A 22,823-nucleotide genomic window follows, 5' to 3' on the forward strand; every position below is an offset into this window, starting at 1 on the left:
GAGCTCGCGTGAAAAGCAGGCGGCTCCTTGGATCAGACTTCGCGCTGCCTCCAGCCCTTTTCAGTCGTGCCAGAGCTCACTTAGGTGTTTTCGCTGCGGGTGGCGTTTGCTCTACACTACCAAAGCCCCCTTCTCGGTTTTTCACGTGTATTTATTTTTTGCCTGGCAACCACGCGTTTCCCCCGAGCCCCTCCAAGGGCGCAGCAGGCTCCCCCCGGTCTGAAATTAATTTGTTTGTTTGGCTGCAGAAACCCAGGCAGCAAAGGCTGGGAATTCATTTAATTCTTTCCCCCTCCTTGTGCAAAGGAAGCGATGAAATTTCCAATCGAGACGCCAAGGAAACAGGTGAACTGGGATCCACAAGGTTGGTGCTGCTTTTTTTCACGTTTGGAATATATATTAATATATATGCATTTCTCCTTCCTGCCCATTACAGTGACTGAGATTGTTAGTCCTCCTACTTAATGACTTGGGTGGAAAGGGAGTATTTAGCTGAGATTTGAACTAGAGGCTTTGTTATTATTGTAGCTGTTCCTCCTCCCCTTGGCCACTCTTTCCTGTCTTGGAAGATGGTCAGTATTCCCACAGTCTTGGGTGGAAAGAAACTTGCCTGACTGTAAAAACAGATAACTGAATGTAAAAATTTTCTTTCTTTCTCCCCGCCCAATTCTTAAGTCCCCTCCAGCATTTTTCGTCTTCCTTATATTGGAAACTTGTCTTGAGACAATAAGCCTCCCTGGGATTCTTTTATTTTGTTGTGCGATTCCTTTGTTGCTTGAGGCAATTGTTGTTTCCACCCAGTTGAGGCTATAGAGAGAGATGGTGAGTGGCCAGCCACTCCAGGGTCCTCCAAGTCAAATGTCTTTTGGATGCTAGCTAGCCAGGATAAAAAACCACTGCAGTGGTGCTGCTGTTGGGATAGTAGCCGGGCATATAACAAAGCTTAAAGAGACCTTTCAAATGTTTCGCTTCAAGCAACACTCCTGTGGTGGTAGGTGGTTGGGTTAACTCTGTACTTTGACAGTGGATATGTTGGAGGAAGATTGTTTGGGTGAGGTGCATGGGAAAGTGTGATGTACGTGCTGCTGCTGTGGTGTTGGGCTTGTTTGAAGCACAAGCGTGGCTGCGTAGGCACTTGCACAGCCAGGTGCCTGCTTCCAGCAGTCTGGAGTACTGAAAAATGCTTAAGTTGTGTGTTTCAGGTTTAGCACTCTTCCTGGGAAGGTGGCCGAGATGATCTTGGAAATAATATGTAAGGGTTGTGTAAGGGTTGTGTCGGTGTCTTGGGACGGGTAGAGAACATATACCTGAAGGCTTGTCGGGAAATTCTAATAGTTTAATGTTCCCAGAAAAGGCGAGGGATGAGAGTTTGGTGAGTTTGGTGAGGATCTTGGTTTGTTTGTCTCCTTCCCCCACACTCTCTTTTCACTGTTGCTTCACCAGCGTTCAAAAATGTGCACATCTGGGGCAACATAGTGGATGCCTGTGTTTGCATACCCCACATAAGGTTTGCTTTGATTAAATAGCATGAAAACTGAAGGAGGAGGTCTACAAAAATACCCCTAAAGCATGATGTTTGTCCATCTTTTATAATGCTTGGTCTCCGTGTCTCTGTATGTAGGAACCATGAAAACTGTGTCGATGGATGAAATTCCTGCTATGTGAAAACTGGAATCACATCAGACTTTATTTTGTTTCTTCTCTTTTTTATAAAGAAAAAAAAATCAGACTTTTTAATTGCCCCCCCCACCAGTTCACAGTTACTGGTGACATTGAACCACAATGTGGGCATGGTTCTTCGTTCCCAGCAGGTGGATCGTTCCAGTTTACCAGTTGCACTAAGAAGTTCATAATCTTCCAGAAACTGAAGATCAGCCAGTGCAGATGATGTGATTCTTTCCTCCAGAACGATGTCTTGAGAGTGCTGCACTTTCAACCACGTTCTCACACTTGGGCTAACATCACCCATTCGTCATGAAGTGGGGCCAGAAACAAAGAGAAGGGCTTACTAATTTCCTGCTGTATTGCAGCACTAGACATGGGACAATTTTGGGCAGCCTTTAGCAGTGGTGTGAGAGCCACTAGCCCATGGGTTCATCCCATGATGCTGCCGCAATGTTTAAATGCCCCCACTGAGTAGGCAGGGCCAGCTAGTGCGACTCTTTCCCACTTGGATGTTGCCTTTGAAGCTAGCTACATCTAGATTGTGTCTCAAGTTAATTGAAGTTATCAGGAGTTTAAGACATTGTGTTCTGACTGGGAGCTGAGGAAAGTGTCACCCTTAGAATACAAATTGGAAGATCAGGATTACTAGTTGTTTGCCTTTCACATTTATATCACCTTTCTTTATGCACCCAAGAGTTATGTACAAAGAATTTAAAATAAACCCTAATTTAAAACATTAAAATGACAGGAAAACTCACAAATGTGTTAACTCGGTAGGTCATTTTGTAGTAACTATGCCACAATAATGACTGCTTAGTAGCTAACAGTAGGCACTGTACTTTTATTCTGCAATTAGTATGCTACCTGTTGTACAATGGCTTCCCCATTGTATAATTCTGTTGTATGATAGATAGTTAAGGGATGAAGAAACATCTCTAATATGATACTCCTCCACCTTTCCACACTGTGGGTGATGGATTAGCATGTGTGTGTGTGTGTGCTGGAGATCATAAATTCCCAAATAATTCCATTGGCAGTTCCTATAAGGAATCTATTAAGTGGCTGAATTGTTAATCTGCTCAGTGGTATTTATACAATATATTTCAATGCCATTTACTGATAATATGACAGAGTAATATGAGGATTGTGGTATGGCTTACAGAGTTATCTTTGTACCATGACTCAGAATCTCAAACTTTTTCGGTCACTTGGATATAAGAGAAAGGAGGAGAATCTCTTAAAAAAGAATGTTCTGCTTCTTGTATTCCACTCTGCCACTGATTCCAGAGCGAGTGCTTTGGCAAGTTATTTATTTACTTATATGTTTTTGTTTTCATAGTTGTAAAGTCTAGGGGGTTTATAATTATTATCTGACATGTGGTCAATGTTAAATATAATTACCATCTGTTAAATCATTTGATGTCCCCAAATGAATGGAACTATGGAAGTTAATTACAGTGCATTTATAATCCAGTGCTAAAACAATTAAGTGGGCTGAACAACTTCAAATGTTGCTTGTTCCCAGAGCTGCCACAACATTATTTTTCTGAATATATGTATAATGAAATGTGTGTAAGATTTATGACATTATAACTTGCAAATTGCCAGATGTCAATCTAACTCCTAGGGTGGGCTTGGATGACTGTTTTATTAATGGGATGATGGTTAAGGATTTTAACACAACCTGGTTGCCTCGAGTTTTCATTTCATACCATAAGATGGTATTTTACTTTGCATTCATATCCAGGGTTATTTCAGTCTGCCAACTTAAATCAATGGTTTTAGAGTGGAGTAACTATGTCTAGGATTGTACTGTTAGGACTGGATCCCCATTAAATTTTCAGCTAATGGAAGGCACCTCCTTCTGTCAGTGGAAAATTTGTGATTCAGACTTTAATGTACTATGTTTGGTAATGTAAGGAAAGCTCCCATATGATGAAATTGCCATTCAGTAAATTGTTTGTTAGGCTATATGAATCCATGCTCAGATACAAATTCAGTAACCCTCATGAAAGTTAGTTAACCATGGGCTGCCCAGTACTTTCTCTGCTTTCTCCATTCATGCAAGTTTGCTTTTCTTGTGTGAGCCGTGTTGCATAATAATCTCTTGGAATTTAGATGTGGTAGCTTCTGTTGAGTGTACTCTTGGGTGATGAACTTGATTTTGCCTTTGTATAATGTGTGAAATGACCCACAGAGCACTATGTGTACATATCTCATAAAACACAGTCCTGCCCAATTCATGCGAACGGGTTCAAGGAGGCAGGGGTGTTGCATTTTTCATGAAACAACAGGGCAATGGGGAAAAAATAGAGATCAACAATTGTGCTGGACAATAGCCTTGTGGGGCTAATTCTATGGTGTTTTAATAGTGGCTCAGTTTTTGAACCTTTATAGAATGTAATGATTGTGTAGCCTGAGAGTGTAAGACATGTACAGTTGCTACGGTAACACTAGTCATTTGGGCCTATCTCTGTTGGTGAAAGAGTGCAAGCTTTCCAGTATTAAAAGGAACTGTGTGATGTCTGAACACCACTTTACTCCCTCAGTAACAGATACTAATGTATCACCTCACCTTCATTTTAATTTTTGAAGGCTTTATGATAGGGCTTAATAGTAGGGTTGCCAGGTCCAGGTTGGGAAATTTCTGGAGATTTTGGGGGTGGAGTTTGAAGAGGGTGGGGTTTGGGGAGGGGAGGGGCCTCAGTGTGGTATAATGCTATAGAGTTCACCCTTCAGAGCAGCCATTTTCTCCAGGGGAACTGGTCTCTGTTGCCTGGAGATCAGCTGTAATTCCGGGAGATCTCCAGCTATCACCTGGAGGCTGGCAAGCCTACCTTATAGGGTAATATGACCAAATTTAAATGCAGCCAACCTTAACTAGAACATGCCTTCTCCCCACAAGGAACCTCATAATTCATGGCTTCAGTTTGGACAGACTTGTTTGTCCCTTAGACTTATAGGACAATTCTAAGCAAAGTTTTACATCCATCAAATCCATTAACTTCACTGGATTTAGAAAGGTGTAGCTCTGCTTAGAACTGCACTTTTTAGATATTTTCAGATGAAAGTGACATTTCTGAATAAGTAGATGGAGGCTTGTAGTCCAAGGTAAAAAAGACAAAACGTTGAAGCTACAGAGACAGGACAAATAGTAAAATGAAGGGCCATCTGAGGCCCTGCTGTTACGGCTCCATGTCTGTGGAATGGCTTCCCCAGAGATTCCCCTGGCACCAGGCAAAGAGCTTTTATTTTCTGGTTTCTGGTTTCTCTTTACTACTATATTGCTGTAGTGATTTTTAATGATTTGTAAAGATTGGAAGATTTGTATTGTTTTTATGACTGGACTGTTATCTGCTTTTGTAAATATTAATTTAGAAAGGCAAGATATATATGTTAATTTATTTGCATTATTTACAGTCCATCTTTTGCACTGGGACTCAAGGCGGATCACACAGTGTAAGTCAATAAGATCAACAGCTGGGACATTCAATAAACAATGTACTAGGGTGTGTAAATGCAAATTTATAGAAATTGGAAATATGCAGAAATCCAATACAGAGCAGAAAACAATGCTGAAACAAGAATAAGCAATTAAATAAGACATATTAAACAATGCAGAAACTATCCAGTAGGAACGTAGTGCAACAACAGACAATACACATTAATATATTCTACAGTACCTTGTCCCTTTACCAAATGATTCTCTTTGAATTGTTTCCTTACAGTACAGTCCTTCTTCCTGTGTAAAAAGCCCTCCTGAATAATTCAGTTTTGCATAGCTTGCAGAAAGCCAGGAGAGTGGGAGCCTTCCTGACCTCCTCAGGCAGGCCATTCCATACGGTGGGAACCACAAAAGAGAATGTGCATGTATGGGCAGGTGTTGGTTTTGCCTCTTGACACCTGCCGAAGGCTCTGTTTAGATGAGCAAAGCTGCCATATCAGAGTGCAGGGAGAGAGGCAGCTGTGCAGATAAGAAGGCCATGAAGGTATTGGTATGTGATAGCCAAAACCTTGAATTGAGCCTGGTACCTGATGGGTAGCCAATGGAGTGATTGCAGAATCAGAGTAATATATACGTATGCATTTATTTATTTAATTAAATTTGTATTCCGCTCTTCCATCAAGCAGGCTCAGAGCAGATCCCAACAATATAAATATACAACAATAAAACTTGGCAGCATAAAATATAAAATCAGCCATAACAATACAATGTTTAAAACAGCTGCGCACATGTTGCACCACCCATTCAGTCTAAACAAGCCCGTGGGGAAGGGTGGTTGATTACAGATGGATACAGAGTCAGGGTATGTACACTCCCCCTGTGGCAGAAGGCCAGTGTGGATGGTTTGGATGGCTCTCCCACCTCAGTCGCCATATGCCTGGTGGAACATCTCTGTCTTGCAGGCCCGGTAGAAAGATAACATATCCAAATGAGTCTGGGTTGCCGCAGACAGAGCGTTCCAGCAGGCTGGTGCCAGGGCCAAGAAAGCCTTGGCACTGGTTGAGGCAAGGTGAACCTCCTTGGGGCTAGGAACCACCAGTAGATGTTTATCTACTGAATGAAGCAGTCTCTGGAGAACATATGGTAAGAGGTGGTCCTGCAGGTGTGCTGGTCCCAGTCCACTGAGGGCCTTAAAGGTTAAAACCAAAATCTTGAACCTGATTTGGAATTCCACTGGGAGCTAGTGCAGCTGGCACAAAAATGGTGTTATATGTGACCGGAAAGGAGTCCCGGTCAGAACATGTGCCACTGTATTCTGGACCAGTTGCATTTTCCAGAGCAGACCCGAGGGCAGCCTAGCATAGAGCAAGTTGCAGTAGTCCAGCCACAAGGTGACCGTTGCATGAATTACCGCAGCTAGGTCATCAGTCGAAAGGTAGGGAGCAAGTTGTGTGGCCTGGCAAAGATAAAAGAACGCAGACCTGGCAGCCGCCGTGACCTAGGCCTCCATTGTCAAGGGGGCATCCAGGACCATACCCAAACTCCTCACTGCCAGCACAGGCCCCAGCGGCGCCCCATCAAGGATCAGGAGGTGGATCCCTAAACTTGTCAGCCCAGGTGCAGGACCTCTGTCTTTGTGGGATTCAATTTCAGTGGGCTCTGTCATTTATAGTCTGCCTTTCTAACTGAGACACAAGGTGGATTATGTAGTGTGAGAATAGTACAGTCAATATCAAGGACATTTCAATAAAGAATGCCCTTGAATGAATGAAACAGAGCATGAACAATTCTAGGACTTACATTAGACAACATAGAACTATCCTATAGGGTCATACTTAAAGCAACAGGTAGTACATAGGAGCAAATACTTAAAGTAACAGATAGTATGTAAGGCAACATAGATATTATTATGAACTGAAATCCTCACTAGCTGAAATCCCTATGAGCAGAAATCACAATACTTAATACTGGCGACGAGGATGGGATCCAAGGAGGGTAGGCAGCCCTGCAGTGTTTAGTGATAGAGTGGAATCACTTCAGGCGGGTAGGCAGCCCCACAACGTTAAATTGAATCACTTGCCGGCAAGGAATTGTTGCCTCAGCTGGGCTGGCACTCGTTCCCTCCTTGCTCCAGAACACTATACGACATGGCTGCCAAGAGCCAGTTCGAGCTGTTTCACTCAACCTCCGAGGACTAGGAGTCTTACATTGCGCTGTTCGAGTTCTCCCTCGAAGTGCATACGGTCGAGTATGCAGATCACCAGAGAGCAACGTTCTTCAGTGTCTGTGGGCAGTCCACTTTTGATATTGCCTGAGCACTTGTGGCGCTGACTCAGCTTCAAACTATGGCATTCAACGTTATCAAAGAGGCTCGAGACCACTTCTCACCACAGCTGTCCAAGATAGCCAGCCGGCACACTTTCTGCAAGTGAGACCAAGCCCAAGGTGAGTCAGTGACCAATTTCGTCACAGCTCTCCGGCAAGCGGCATGACAATGCAACTTCCTTGACCTTGAGATGGCGCTCCGTGATCGACTAGTGTGTGGCCAGCAGGACGAGAAGCTGCAACGTCAGCTGTTTGCCAAGAAGGAACTCACGTTCAAGGAAGCTCTCGAGGAGGTGCTAGCAGCAGAAGCAGCAGACCAATCTACCAAAGAGGTGCGACAATCATGGAGTCCAATCTTACACAAGAAGGCAGAACAAGTCCATCATGAGATCCTCGACAGGGACTCAGAAGACGAGGTTCACCGAACTCAAGTGACGCGGCACTAGCATTCCAAACGGCAAACCTATCGGGGGTCCCCTTACGCCAGCTGCAGGTGAAACGACGAATGTAGGTCCTGCTGATTCCGCAACGCTGAGTGCTGGGCTTGTAGGAAGAGGGGGCACATTGCTCGGGCCTTCAGAGCCACCAAGAAGGGAGACTTCCCACCGCAGACTCTGCGCTTGACTCCGCACCAATGGCAGCCAGCAGAGAAGGGTTCTCCTTGGCCTGAAGAATGCCATTCCATGACCAAGTGTTCCGGCAGTACCATCGTCCTGAACACCAAGTCAGCCACCAAACAGAAAATCCACATCACGGTGTGCATAGATGGAAGTGGACTCTGGGTCAGCGCTCTCCATCATCTCCATGGACACCTTCAACTGAGTGTGCCCCAAGGGGAAGTACCGACAACTTGAGCCTTGTGATCTAATCCTGATGGACTTCCAGGCGTGTCAAGTTTCCTTCGCACTCATACTGCACATTGATGAGGAGCTAGAGCACCTGATCGCCTAGGGAGTCTGCGAGCCCGTATCACATACCCGCTGGGAGACACCGATTGTCACGCCCATCAAGGCCAATGGGGCGGTTCGTATTTGCGCAGACTACAAATGCACAATAAATAAGGCACTCCAACAGTACGCATATCTGGTGCTGTAAGTCAATGACCTCCTGGCATCTCTTGCAGGAGGGAAAACCTTTGCCAAAATTGACCTAGTGCAAGCCTACCAGCAGCTTCCTGTGGACGACGCCACCGCGGAGGCGCAGACTATTGTGACTCGCCGCTACGCATTCTAGGTTAAGTGACTACAGTTTGGGGTCAGCGTGGCCCCTTGCATTTTCCAGGGACTTATGGAGGGTCTGCTAAAGGGAATTCCAGGAGTCATTCCCTACTTTGATGACATCCTAATCGTGGGGGCAACCTTCACCAAACTCGCCAGCTGCCTTAGAGAAGTTCTCCGCCGTCTCCAGGTTGCCAGGCTGAAAGTAAAGAAAGAGAAGTGCTAGTTTGCTGTCCCCCAAGAGGAGTTCCTGGGGTTCCTAATTGACACTGACGGCATCCACCCGACGGACAGCAAGGTGCGAGCCATTACCAATGCACCGCCACCCTGCTCAAAGAAGGAGCTACAAGCATTCTTAGGGCTCCTGAACTATTATTATGCGTTCTGGCCACACAAGGAATCGTTAGCAGAGCTGTTACATTCATTGCTGGAGAAGAACACTTCTTGGACCTGGGGCCGGAAGCATACCCTCACGTTCGCCGCTGTTAAGGAACTCCTGTCATCCAACACAGTGTTGACGCACTTTGATGAATGCAAGCTGCTAATCCTCGCCTGTGACGCCTCACCTTATGGAATTGATGTGGTCCTGAGCCATCAGATGCCAGACAGGCAGAAGGCTGCTATTGCTTACTTCTCAAGGACATTGTCGCAAGCAGAAAGGAATTATGCACAAATAGATAAAGGGGTCCTTGCCCTGGTAGTGGGAGTTAAAATATTCCACGACTACGTTTATGTGTGTCACTTCGAAATTGTGACCGACCACAAGCCTCCTCTCGGCTTCTTCGCTTCAGACCCGCAGACCCCACAAATCATGTCTCCCCGGATGTTGTGCTGGTTGGTGTTTCTGTCGGCCTACAACCACCAGCTTTTCTACAGGCTGGGCAAAGTCATAGGACATGCCAATGCCCTCAGCTGTCTGCTGCTTCCGGGACCTGCTGCTGGGCCCTCTCCTGCATACGGGGTCATGCAAATAGAGGACTTGCCTCAGCCTCCCCTCCTCACATCGGACATTGCAGCACACTCCGCCAAGGACCCCACTATTTCCAGGGTCCTCAACCGGGTGTGGAGGGGGTGGCCTGCCGGCAGGATGGAATCTGTATTCCAGCCTCATAGCTCCTGCCAGCATGAACTGTTGGTGCACAAAAGATGCCTCCTCTGGGGAAGTAGAGTCGTGGTTCCGCCCAAGCTGCATCAGCGGGTGCTCAAGGTGCTTCACATAGGGCACCCAGGGATAGTAAAAATGAAAGCCCTGGCCCACAGCTACATATGGTGGCCAGAAATGGACTTAGCAGTGGACAGATGGGTCCAGACCTGCCAGCCTTGCCAGGAATCCCACTCCAACATGCTGCCAGGCCCCTGTACAATCCTGGGAGACAACATGGATGCCATGGTCATGGCTACATACAGACTTGGCTGGGCCTTTTCAAGGGCGCATTTTCTTAATAGTCATGAATTCATTCTCCAAATGGCTACAAGTCATCCTCATGTCGGCCATGACATCTGTGGTCATCATCCACTCACTACGGTGCCTGTTTGCAACTCATGGGATCCTGGATACCATCGTGTTGGACAATGGTGCACAGTTCACCTCACAAGAGTTCCAGCAGTTCCTGGACACATACCATCCGGCATGTGACATCAGAACCCGTCCACCCATCAACAAACGGGCAAGCAGAGCACATGGTGAGGACAGTGAAGGACTCACTGTGCAGGCTGGGTCACGGGGACCTGAGCCTGTGGCTGATGGAATTTCTACTTTGGCAGCATGTCACTCTGTGCACCATGATAGGCCAGAGCCCTGCAGAACTGTTAATGGGGCAGTGGCTAACTACCTTGCTTGATCGGCTCCACCCAGACGTTGCTCCGGACAGTTGACGGGAGCCGAGAGTGGCGGGGTCACACAGGAGGTTCCAGTCGGATGACCTCGTTTATGCAAAGAACTATGGGGATGGGCCTGTATGGTTTCCAACATCTGTGATTAGGGTCACTAGGCTGGTCTTGTATGAGGGGGCCGACTGTGCAAGCAAGGTCTTCCGACGGCATGTGAACCAGCTTCGGCAGCACTGGCCACCCGCAGGCACAGGGGCAGAACAGAGAATTTCACCTTTGCTCCGATGACTCAGGGACTGAACCAGCCATGGCAGCCGAGGACTGTGTAGGCCTGCCAACTGAGAACAACAGCGGCTTATCAACAGCTTCGAGCAGCACAGAAGCTCCCACAAGAGACTCCTCTACCACTAAAGCAGGGCCAGTAATGGACACTAAGGTTAAAAGGTTGAGCCTGCATCGGCACAAATTCACCTGCTGATGCACCTTCAGGTGCAGGCTGATGCGTGATTCATAGGATCTGGATAGCCCTGCAGATGGATTGCCACAAACCTGAACTGCAAAATTTGTACAGCAAACTGGCCTATCCCTCTGTATTCCTTCTTCTGACTTCTGCGTGGGTTTCAGAGGCAGTGCCAACCATACTATGGTGGGCCTGGGTTTTAACTATTGCAGTATTTTATATCTCCACTTCTCCTACTGATTTATGCATTGGAGCTGTGACTCTAGGCAGCATTAATTATACAGGAGAAAACTTAAGCAGGTCTACTCAGAAGTCCCATGTTATTTAGTGGGGCCTCCTCCCAGGAAAGTGTCCTTTGGATTGCACTGTAAGTGACCTTTGCAAGTGCTGTTTTGCAAAATCCCTGTTTGCAAAGGAAGCATTTATGTAGGGGTGAGCATTTAAGATAATGTTTTCATCTTTCCTGTACCTGCACATTCTCCCCTGCAAATGCACCCCAGGCCAATTTTTCCTTAATTAGCATCTATCTTGGTATTTGGGGGTGGGGGCTTTAAAAAACAGGTGGAGAATATCTGTGAGGTAGAACTGGTAGGTGGGGAAGGGTTAGTCACCTTCCTCCTAACTGATTCTCCTTCACAAATACCCATCCTACTTTAAAGTTGCAGAAAAAACATAGCGTTAAGTACCCTGTGTTTGCCGTGTCTTGTGTAGTTCCATTCTAGAACAGGCTGAGAACATACTGAATAAAGTTGTGTATATTGTTTTTTCTACACTAACAGGTGTAGCAAAGTAACTTTATTCATTTGCTTCATTCATATCCTGCAGTTCTCCCCAACAGGGATCCAAAGTGGTTTACATCATTCTCCTCTCCTCTATTTTATCCTCACAACAACCCTGTGAAGTAGGTTAGAATGAGAGAGTGTGACTTGCCCAAGGTCACCCAGCAATCTTCCATGGCAGAGCTGGGATTTGAGCCTGGGCCTCTCAGATCTTAGTCTAACCCATACACCCTGCTGCATGAATGATTTGGGAATGACTCCTGTTTTGATCTCTCCTCTTCAAGCCTCTGATTTGAAATAGGCTCATAATATTATAGATCTACTGTGATGTGAGAATTGCTGAGATTATGTATGTGAAGGAATTTGACTGCTTTATAAAGATTCTTTAGGCACAAAGTGTTATAAAGATAGGAAGGCTACATGTTGAAGTTTTCCTTGCAATCTTTTGGAATAGGTTGGAGAGGGTATTAGGGAAAGGATTACTAAGGACCAGAGAAGCATTTAGCTGTATAAATAGTAAGAAAAAAAGTGAATTTCCGGTCAAGCCTAAGAACCACATGTGACTTACCTGGAGACTGATTATGATAAGAGGTAGAAGGGGGGGGGGGAGAAAGAAAAAGCTTAAGTGATATTGAGGCTAGTTGACAGGGAAAGTCTCTAGGGTGCTGTTAGTAGTTAAATTGAGTTAATCTTGGGCTGCTGCTTAAATGATAAATATCACACTTTATACAGCTGCCTCATGTGTACACGAGTAATCCATTCATCAGTTTATGGATAGTCCCCAGACAGTATCACAAATCCATACAATGCCCACCTCTACGCACTTCTGTGTCTTTTCTGTAGAATGAAAAAAAGGTGAGAAATCACATTCAGATAGACAAGCCTCGATTGACTGTGAATTAGAAGATACTCCTGTGCATGCTTAATTTCTTTTATACAATATGAGGGACAAAATAGACAGGTACAGGCAGAACATTCATATTTCCAACTGCAGCAGTCTCTCTCTAATTAAAACATTTATATATCCCATCTTTCTTTAACAGCTCAAGCCAACTTACATCACATCCATAAAACATAATCATAAACGCCCATGTTGTTATTAATTTATTTTTTATAGCTGCTATAATGAGGTGATGACCACACCCTTGTTCAAGTCACATATGCTTCACTGGCTTCAGTCCTAAGAATGCTTTCCAGGAACTAACCCACATTGACTAAAACAGGACTTACTTCTGAGTAGACCTGCTTGAGACTGTTTCCACTGTGAGCAGCAATAAGTAACTCAGTACACCTTGAGCAGTACCACCATCATCTCAGTTTGTTATGACTAGTTCGCTATATGGGCAAATGGGGCATTTGTCCCAGACATTGTAATGTCCAGCGTGCTGTCCTGGGCAGCTGCCAAGACCACCAGCATGACCAATGGAAACTTATGGGTGGCTCCTCATGTTTTATTTTTTTCCAGGATTTGTGGAGTCTACACTACTACAAGCCCATGTGTGTTCTTGCTGTGTTACCATGGTTGCTCAATCTCCTGCAAATCAAACACTGAAACTAATGAAGTAAGATGGGAAATAATAAATGTATCTTATAACAGAATCTACAAATCAGAGAATACATACCAGGTCACATAAAGTTCTATATCTCTGGTCTCGAGCAAAAGGGGGATTCCTCCAAATTAGGATACCAAAGCAGAGAGGCACAGCCTCACGGAGGAGAAAACTGCTCAGATTCCTATATTATCAAACAACTATTTAATAATTTTAAAGTGCAAAAGTGCAAGTGCTCAAGAAGGAATTGATTCCGATCACAAAAATATACTATTTCATAAATATAGACATGAAGTAGAAAAAATCAATTACAGTAGCTATAATAAGCATTGAAAGGAGAGATAATGGAATCAATCATATATATAATACACCACTGGTAATTCAAACATACAGTACTGAGTTCAAATCTCCATAGTATTACAGTAACAAAGCATTTCTCTTTCTCTCAGGTTTTTATATTGTTGGGTACAGGAAAGGAATGTGACCTCAAATTCTTCCTTCTAACCAAAGTGCATACAGAGTCAATAAAGCTTGTTATTTTTCAGTCCATTGTTGTCATATCTTAACTGGGATGAAGCAAAAACTGGGTGTAGCCGACAGGCGTGAGCCAGCAGTATAATCCCGTTTCGTGTATCACACTTTTTCACAGGCTCATAATACCACGACAATTTTTGTGCAACTTGGATTCAAAATTCATCAACCAGATGGTGCAATTTACGACGGGAAGTAATACTACGGAGATTTGAACTCAGCACTGTACGTTTGTATTACCAGTGGTGTATTATATATATGATTGATTCCATCATCTCTCCTTTCAATGCTTATTATAGCTATTGTAATTGACTTTTTCTACTTCGTCTATTTTTATGAAATAGTATATTTTTGTGATCAGAATCAATTCCTTCTTGAGCATTTCTTGCACTTTTGCACTTTAAAATTATTAAGTAGTTGTTTGATAATACAGGAATTTGAGTAGTTTTCTCCTCCATGAGGCTGTGCCTCTCTGCTTTGGTATCCTATATCTCTGGTCAGCAAGTAGTAGTATGGGGAAGACACACTGAGGAAAAGATGAAAGGCCCATATTCTACCCCTCACCCTAAAGTGAAGTACCATCTAGTCCCAAACCCATTGTTATATACCCCTTTCCCCCTTGGATTAGCATCTTCCATGTTTCAGACAGCATATGCTGAAATATACACATGTATGTTGTGTTTCAATATCACAGATTCTGCCCTACTGACAGATGGTCCCAGAGTTAGCAGGTGTAGAATCCTTCTGGCCCACTGCATGTTCAGTATGCACACCAGTGCAAAGTTGCCAAGATGTGAATACTGAACTCGATTTCCAATACTGATTCCCAAGAAGGCAAAAGATGAAATGCAAGGTGTCTTTGCTTTAATGCAATTTCCCTATTGAAGTATGTCATTTCCAATTTATTTGTCAATATTTTACATCCATGCAGCCAAAATCTGGGATTTTCTTTTGCACAAACAACATGCTTGCCTTCATTCCTTAGAGAAGAAATAGCAGAGTTATTGCTCATCCTTCATTTGACCCGAAAACTATTTCAGTACAAAAGAATAGAGCATTGACTCCAGGAGTTTGCTCACTGGGATAGACAGCTTTCCCCATTTTTTCTATGTTTCCTGTAAGAAATGGTGAGGGGTGTGTGTGGGGGAGGGCTTTGTTGTAGAGAAGCAGCAATTAGCACTACCATAGCAACACCATCCTAGGGGACCAGCTTGCTGTTTCAAGCAACAGGTACGAAACAATGAGCTTTACTGGAGCCAGCAAGTTCATATCCCGGAAGAACTGATTCAGCCTTCATCCTTAGCAGGGAGATTAATAGAAAATTATGCATTGCTGTAAAGCACTCTCTGGAACAAGGCTTTAAAAGCAGAGATGGCTTATTTTCCTCTGTACTTCTTGAAGATCCCCAGTGTTCCTACTATGAAAGTAAGGATGTTTAAATTTGTTCCCCCAAAGCGTGTATGTGTTTCAGATTCAGCATGTAGAACGATACAATGACGCCATCCTTACAATTCCTTTATAGGCTGTAATAGAAAAGGTATTACTGTTAACCTCCAGTGGCCATGTGCTTGAGTTTTGGGAGCCTCCATATATTGGAGCAGCATCATGAGAAGGCCTTTATTACTTCGTCTGTTGCCTGATGGGCTGCTGTATGAAACAGGATACTGGACCAGATAGACCACCTCTCTGATCCAGCAGGCTTTCTTATTAGGGTTTGCAGCCTGCTGCAGGTGTTATACTTAGGAGTTGTTTGGAGAAAATTTCATCCACTCTTTGATGGGCAGTGTGGTGTTGGCTGCATTCAACTAATGCTGTGCAATGAGCAGCTTATGAAATGTGTAGGGAAAAACACTCTATCATATTATCATTGCAATGACTGGATTTCCCCCCGTAGGCACAAACAAGTATCTGCACATAAATAGGACCCTTGAAATCCAGCCACGTGGAGGCTATTCTAAGAAGCGTAGCCATGCATTGTACAGAACGGCCAGATTCATTGCAAACTTCAACACATGCACTCTTTGTATGAGCAGAAAGGCACTCACACTTGTGCAAGAAGCGGAGGTGGTTTCTGCCAAATTCTCATCCCTCCCGCCATGCCACATCCCACTTCATTCCTAACCCCCCAGATTCTCAAGAGCAGTTGAGGTGACAGTAAACTGAGAAGCAGCAAAAATCAGTTCCAGCCACATTTCTATTTGTCCAAGCCTTGCACTAATGTAGCAACATTGGTGGGTCAATGTGGTAAGTAGCTCACCATGTTGAGCAACCTCTGCTTTGTTTAGATTTCGAGTGAGAAGAGCAGAATCACTGAAAAGGGAGAAAAAGGGAAAAGAACACTCCTTAGCAGGTTCAGTGCATCTGATGTGACCTCCACATGGATGTTTGCATGTGTGAATTGGCAATAACCAAGAGAAATGTATCAGTAGAAAAAAGGAACAAAAGCCTAAACAAGACCACAGAGAAAAATGCAGAATGAGAATTTTATCAGTACTTTTATCAATTGGATATGTGACCAGGAATCTCACCTGTATGGGTGTGTGGGTTTGTAACTTGATCTCTTTCTGTTGGATATTAAGATATTTGAGTGAAATTTGGTATGCATGTTCATTACACAGACCTGGTGAGCATGTTCAGGACATATTTCATTTTTTGAAAACCATCTTGATGCCTGCACCTGTTTCCAAAGGGGCCCCAAGAGGTACAACACACCATAATGTGACATGTCCCTAAATGACTGAAATATCGCAATAGAAGTAGGCATGCAAGCTTATGACACAATTCTTCATTGAAATGCAAACATCCTATAACACTGCACCTATTTTTAAGGAGGGAAAAGTGGAGGAAGTGCATTGTAATGCATTATATAGAGTGAGAACTCTACTATTCTGCTGTGGTGGGTAAAATTTGAATAGGCAAATGAAGTTGGTGTCAGGATGCTTCTTTTTTGGGATATGGGAGTACTACTAAGACTTTCAGTCACCATGTCTCTGGACATCTCTTGTTGCAGCCTTTTGTTCCTTGTGTGTGTCTGTGTGTGAAACTGCTCCTTTTTCTAAACTGTATTTTTGCCACTGTCATTACAGTTAGAATGCATAACACTGTATTGTGCGTGTGTATGTTTTGCACTGGTTCTAATGTTGATTCCACTCCAGATTACATGGACTGCTTGTTTGCAGGAGGAAATAGCAGTGAGCATGCCCTCAGAGTAATGTTAATTGCTGGCAACTAGGTAAGACAGGTACAAGAGAGCCAGGCTGAAAGATGGTGTATTGGCTGGCATACTCCCATCAAAATCTGGAAAGGGCCAGTTAGTTTTTTGTTGTTGTTTCCAACAATGTCAGATGTTGCCAAAATTAGTTTATTGCTGTTTTCTTGGAGAGCTCACTGGGCAATTATTCACATTAAAAGAGTGTCTACAAGAAGATTTTTGAAAAGTAAGGGCTGTTTTGACCTCAGAAACTGTAAATCTTCTCCAAAGGCTGACCTTTTTAGAAAGATCTTCTCGCAGGAGAGAAGCTTTCAAATTTTAGATAGCTTTTCAAAAATAGTGGGAAATAACTCAGAATATAAATCTGATAGCTGCTTAGCCGTAATAACTAAATGCAGTCTTTGTGCTCAGAGGCAGCATGACTTTTGAGTCTCAGGTGCGGACTACAAATAGCCAGGGAGAACTTTTCCTGTTTGTGGGAACCCTGCAGGATTCTGCTGGAAAACTGACACTACCCTAGAGCAATCTTTGATTTGAACCAGCAGAATTTGTTACTAGCAAGAGCAAGAAATAAAAACACAAGCAGGTAAAATCCCAGACTTTTCATTCATCCCAATGCATGCAGGTGTCTCTTGGACCACAGACAGGATTTAGCCTCTCATCGAAAGGGGGCTGCAAATGACTGAGAAGTTCAGTGCCACAGCTTCATATCATATACTAACAGGTATCATTTTCCCAGAGATGGAAAGGAGATTCCCTCGCTGCCTTTCAGACCGTCACAGAGTGCTCTCCAGGGTGCTGTACTCATTCTCCTGACTTCCAAAACTGCCAGCTCAGTAAAGAGCTGTGATGTGAGAAAAGTGAAGGGAAAAGTAGCCGCTTCTGCCTGTGACTTCAGTTGGATACCTTTTTTTTCAGTATGGAGACACTCTGCTGCGATCTGTTCAGTGCTGTAAAGTCAGCCTTAGGGCTGCTCTTCTTCCGATGAGTTGCGTATTCTCATTACTAAAGAACACTCTGGTGGTGCTTGGAAAACTCACATCCTTGAATAATCTCTGTATTCTAACCTTTCTTATTGAAGGTCAAATCAAGGCACAAGGGCCTTGTCTTCCGGTGTCAGATGCCTCAAAGGCACTTGGCTTGAGCCTTACTAGGACCAGTTTGCACACCACAGCCAACCGTAAAGGCTCCACTGAATGTCTCCATCACTCAGAAGGTTAAATTCGTCACCAGTTCGTGCAATTCCCTACCAAAACCTGGCCAATTATGATCATGTCTGTAGTTTTTCCAAAAATACTTCATCTTTCTAAATTAATCTTTTATCGTCGCACAACTGTGCCTTCTGGAATCTGCCATCCTTCGAACATTCTAGATTATTTGATTTTTGGTTCAATTTTCAGTATAGCAGCCTGAATAGCTCAAGTTACCCTGAGCTCATCTGAATGGGAATACTAAGCAGGATCAGCCACAGTTAGTACTTGGATGGGAGACCATCAAGGAAGATGGGGATTGCTGTGCAGAGGAAGGCAATGGCAAAGCCGGTTCTGCTTGTCTCTTGCCTGAAATGTCTTACGGATGGAGTTCCCATGAGTCAGATGGCACATTCTTCTTGATTTTCAATAACATTATTATTAGTGATACTCAGTGGCACATCTGGCTTTTTGACATGACACCTAAGACTCTTCTGAGCACTTGTTGCACAAATGCGGGGGGGGGGAGAGTCTCCTTGCAAGTTGGGGGAATTAACGTGCAAGGAAACGAGCTAGTGGAAGGGGGTAACTGGGGATCTCCACCTATTTATACTAGATCCCTTCCTCCAGAGGACTCTCGGAATGACCAAGCAGGAATATAACAAAAATGAGTTTTATTAAAGGGGCATCAAAAGCAATCATACAAGAACATACACTACACACAGAGAGAGTTTCCTAGGAAAAGCAAAGAGGAGGTTGGATAGAGTTTCAAGATGTTGGAGTTATAGTTACCAGTCCAGAAGGGGAGCAGCTTGAATGTCCAGCACTTTGTGGCAAGAAAAGAGAAAGGGGCTCAAATGTGCAGTCTGAGGGTGTGTGGGTAGGTCCCAAAAACACACAACTATGACAGAAGGGTAGCCCAATTATACTGTGTAATGTACCCTGGGACAGGGTGGTGTCTTCTGCCCCAAAACAGTAATTTAATGGCTTTTTCCAGGGTGAGACCAAGAACTGGGAAAGCTTTAATTTCCTGGGCAAAACTAAAGTTATCAATGATGACTGATGACTTGCAGTGGCTGGGTGGGAGTGGCTGTCAGAGCCCTGAATAGCCCAGAATGGGAGAGCGGATAAGGTAAAGATCAGCAGGGGATGGAGGTGATGAATTCAGGAACTCCTGAAAGACCCTATTGTCTTAGGATCTTTGCACATCTCTGGGAGTGTGGGGCTGAAAGCTAGTCTCGCCTGGTGACTCACATACTAGTAGTTTTCCAGCTCCCAGCCGGGAGTTGGTAGCTATTTCTTGCCTTGCCAGGTGGCGTTTCTGTGTTTAAAACACATACGGAGAGGGGCTTATGATATTGCCATATTCTTAAGCTTCCTGTTAATGTGAGGGCAGGTTGAACTGCTCCACTCGGTTTCCCACTGTGGCATCTACTCCATATTCCAGGAAAGAAGGCAGTGCTGTTGCTCAGTGAGGTTTGTTGCTGACAGGTAGCTTCCACCTTGAAACATCCACTGCTAGAGGGAGTGGAGGATGAGTGAGCTGCAGGCTGTGCTAGGGATAGAATTAAAGGGCCCAGAAAAATCATGTGGATTCAGCCATGGTTATATTTACACATTTAATAGTTTTTATCTAATTGCTGCATGTGTGTGTTTGGCAGGGTGTTGGTACATATAGTAGTCATGTAGCTCTTTTGGTTTCTGATAGTTGCAAATGTGGCTCTCTGCGAGCCATGGACTGAGTACTACTGCTGTATTGTTAGTTTTTTATAATAATGAGAGCTCTAAGTACCATAAAAACCTAATCAATCAATGAGAAAGTCCTTCATGGATGTTGCCAAACGTGGTGACAACAAAAAAAACTGTTATCTAAAAGGACTGTAAATAAATTAATGGAGATTAAACATCTGAAGAGCTAATTGATCTCTTATGTAAAACAAGCACGTTGATGGTCAGATTATTCCCAAGCCATAAGAACGTCAGAAAGCTGCATGGACAGAGGAAAGAGCAACAATGGACAAATCCTTTCCAAATCACTCTGGCACAATGTGGAAGGGATTACTTCATTGCTCCTTTCTGTTGTGTTCTGCCGATTGCTTATTGGAGTTAGCAGGGCTTTTTTTCTGGGAAAAGAGGTGGTGGAACTCAGTGGGTTGCCCTCAGAGAAAATGGTCACATGGCTGGTGGCCCCGCCCCCTGATCTCCAGACAGAGGGGAGTTTAGATTGCCCTCCGTGCTGCTCAGCGGCGTGGAGGGCAATCTAAACTCCCCTCTGTCTGGAGATCAGGGGGCGGGGCCACCAGCCATATGACCATTTTCAAGAGGTTCTGGAACTCCATCCCCCCCGCGTTCCTGATGAAAAAAAGCCCTGGGAGTTAGAATGCTGTGTCCATTGATATGATCTAGCAAGACCTCTGAGTACTAAATGTTGTAGACATATTGCTGTTTTGGGTGTGAAGTTCCAGAGGCATCTGGCTGGATGCTGTTGGAAAGTGAATGCTGGATTAGGCTCAGTTTAGATGATACCATGTGCCTGGTTATGAGGTGAGCTGTGAGGTGAGGTGATGCGTGAAAGGAATACATGCCAGTGTTGATGGTTTTAAATGTTAATATTATATGACGTAAATGTTTTTTTAAACAAAATTGCCACTCCCTCTCACAAAGTCCAAAGGGTTCTTATCTCATAAGTCATTGTTAGATTTTTAAAAAGAAGTTGTAGAAAGCAGTATTTTAGAAAGAGAGCCACAGGAATGGGCAATTAGATGGTCTCCATTCTGTCTGATGGTTTGGAATCAGAAGTCTGCTGCTGTAGCATAGTGGTTAAATACTTGGGCTGTGAAACAGTACTGTGCTGATTCAAATCCCGTTTCTGCCTTTAGCTCAGCAGGCAGCCTTGAGTAAGCTGCTCCTCTCAGCTGCAGCTCCTCAGCTGTATTGTGGAGATAATGATAACACTGACTTGGTTCACCCATCTGAGTGGGGCACTGATCTGTCTAGAAGAGCAGTATATACGCGCAGTTATTATCATTATCATTATTATAAGACACCAAAAGCTGTATTCTCCAGGAGCATAATCTAAATGTTCAGAACCCCACAGGCTAAAATCTTTGTTTAAAATCCTCTCAGAATTCTTAAGGTGGATTCCTGAGGTGGCAAGCAACCTATGGCACATGCCAAATGTATGTGGTAACTCTTCTAAATGAACAAATATGTCACATGAAAATGGGTATATTTTCATGCTCATTACTGTTTTCTGCTCAGCAGAAACCATTCCAAATAGCTTTCTAGGCCAGACTTTGTTTATGAAGATTAAAAACTGGTTTACACATAGATGCTCCTCCCTTGATTTCTGATCACTTTAATTATTCAAGTGAATGTATGACCAGCCTCTGCTGAAAAATGCTTTGTGATTTATTGTGTTTGTATCTTGCCCTTCCACTAATGAGTTTCAGAGGGTGGTAGTACTCCCTTCCATTTTACCACCAGTGACTAGAGATAACTTCTTTCTCACCCATAATGCTAGAACTTGGGTGCATGCAGTGAAGGCTACAAGCAGTATATTCAGGACAGACAAAAAGAAGTATTTCTTAATAAAATGCCTAATCTGTCTATGTAATACATTTTATGCTTTTTTTTCTTCAAGGAGCTCAGGACACTGTATATGGTTTTTTCCTTTTCCATTTTATTCCAGCAAAATCTAGACCCATTGGCGGGGGGTGGGGGGGACACCTGGGAAACAAAATTCTCAGGACTCTGGTCTCTCTGAATGCCAACAGAGCTGGGCAAGTCATGGGATTTCGTTTCATATGATGTTGAGCTTGGTTCTTGATGGTGTGAGAGATTGAAGATGGAATCTGTCGGAGATGGTACCTGTCGGCACGACCGTCCTAACAAAAACCCTTTCAGGTAGGTTATGCTTTGAAAGAACGAGTGATGTGCGGTCACCCATTGTTCTTTGTTGAGTGGGATTTGAATCCTAATCAGACATTCAGATCCTTCATTCATACGGCAGTTCTATCTGTGGTGATTCATCTGTGATGGATCATTCAGACAGACAGGGTCTCATTCCACACCTACAAGCAACAAATAATGAATCTGTGTGTGTGTGAACTGGTTCTGTGTTTGTCTTTGAGAAGTTGTTTCCTTGCTTCTTTTTTTTAGTCTCAAAATACTTTTTAAAATAAAGCTGTGAGATCAAACCATTTTCAGAATAATGGCTTTTCATTTAATCGTTATTTCATTTCAAATCAATTAGGATTTGGTTTAGGCCAAGAGTTGTTAATTACTTGAGTTTCAATTATAGCTGACTGGAGAGAATCTTGTGGATTTCCCAGAAATTAACTGGAATCGTGCAGTTAGACACGAGCCATTGATGTATGGCAATTGCCACCTAAGCATGGTTTGAATGTTTTTACAGTAAAAAAAACACACCTTCTGATCAGTATAATAAATGGACAATTAAGCTTTATTCCCATGTGGAAGGTAATGCTGAGATCGCCTGAGTGCAAAGTAAAGACCTAAATGACAAGAAAAAGATCCCCCCCCCCCTTTTGTGATATCTCCCTACCTGGGAACATGAAAAGTGTAAGAGCTTACAGATATTTGGGTACAGTTAACTTT

General features: G+C 43.8%; 1 protein-coding gene across 1 annotated transcript in view; it reads left to right on the top strand.

The window, feature by feature from the left end:
• Window positions 1-312: 312 nt before the first annotated feature.
• Window positions 313-22,823, top strand: part of KCNK10 (potassium two pore domain channel subfamily K member 10) — a 102,779-nt gene continuing 80,268 nt past the window's right edge. The window contains exon 1 of the mRNA XM_054971765.1: window positions 313-364. Within this exon, the coding sequence (XP_054827740.1) occupies window positions 313-364 (52 nt within the window). The remainder of the gene's footprint in view (window positions 365-22,823) is intronic.

Source organism: Eublepharis macularius, chromosome 2 (assembly GCF_028583425.1).
Source record: "Eublepharis macularius isolate TG4126 chromosome 2, MPM_Emac_v1.0, whole genome shotgun sequence".
Lineage (NCBI taxonomy): Eukaryota > Metazoa > Chordata > Lepidosauria > Squamata > Eublepharidae > Eublepharis > Eublepharis macularius.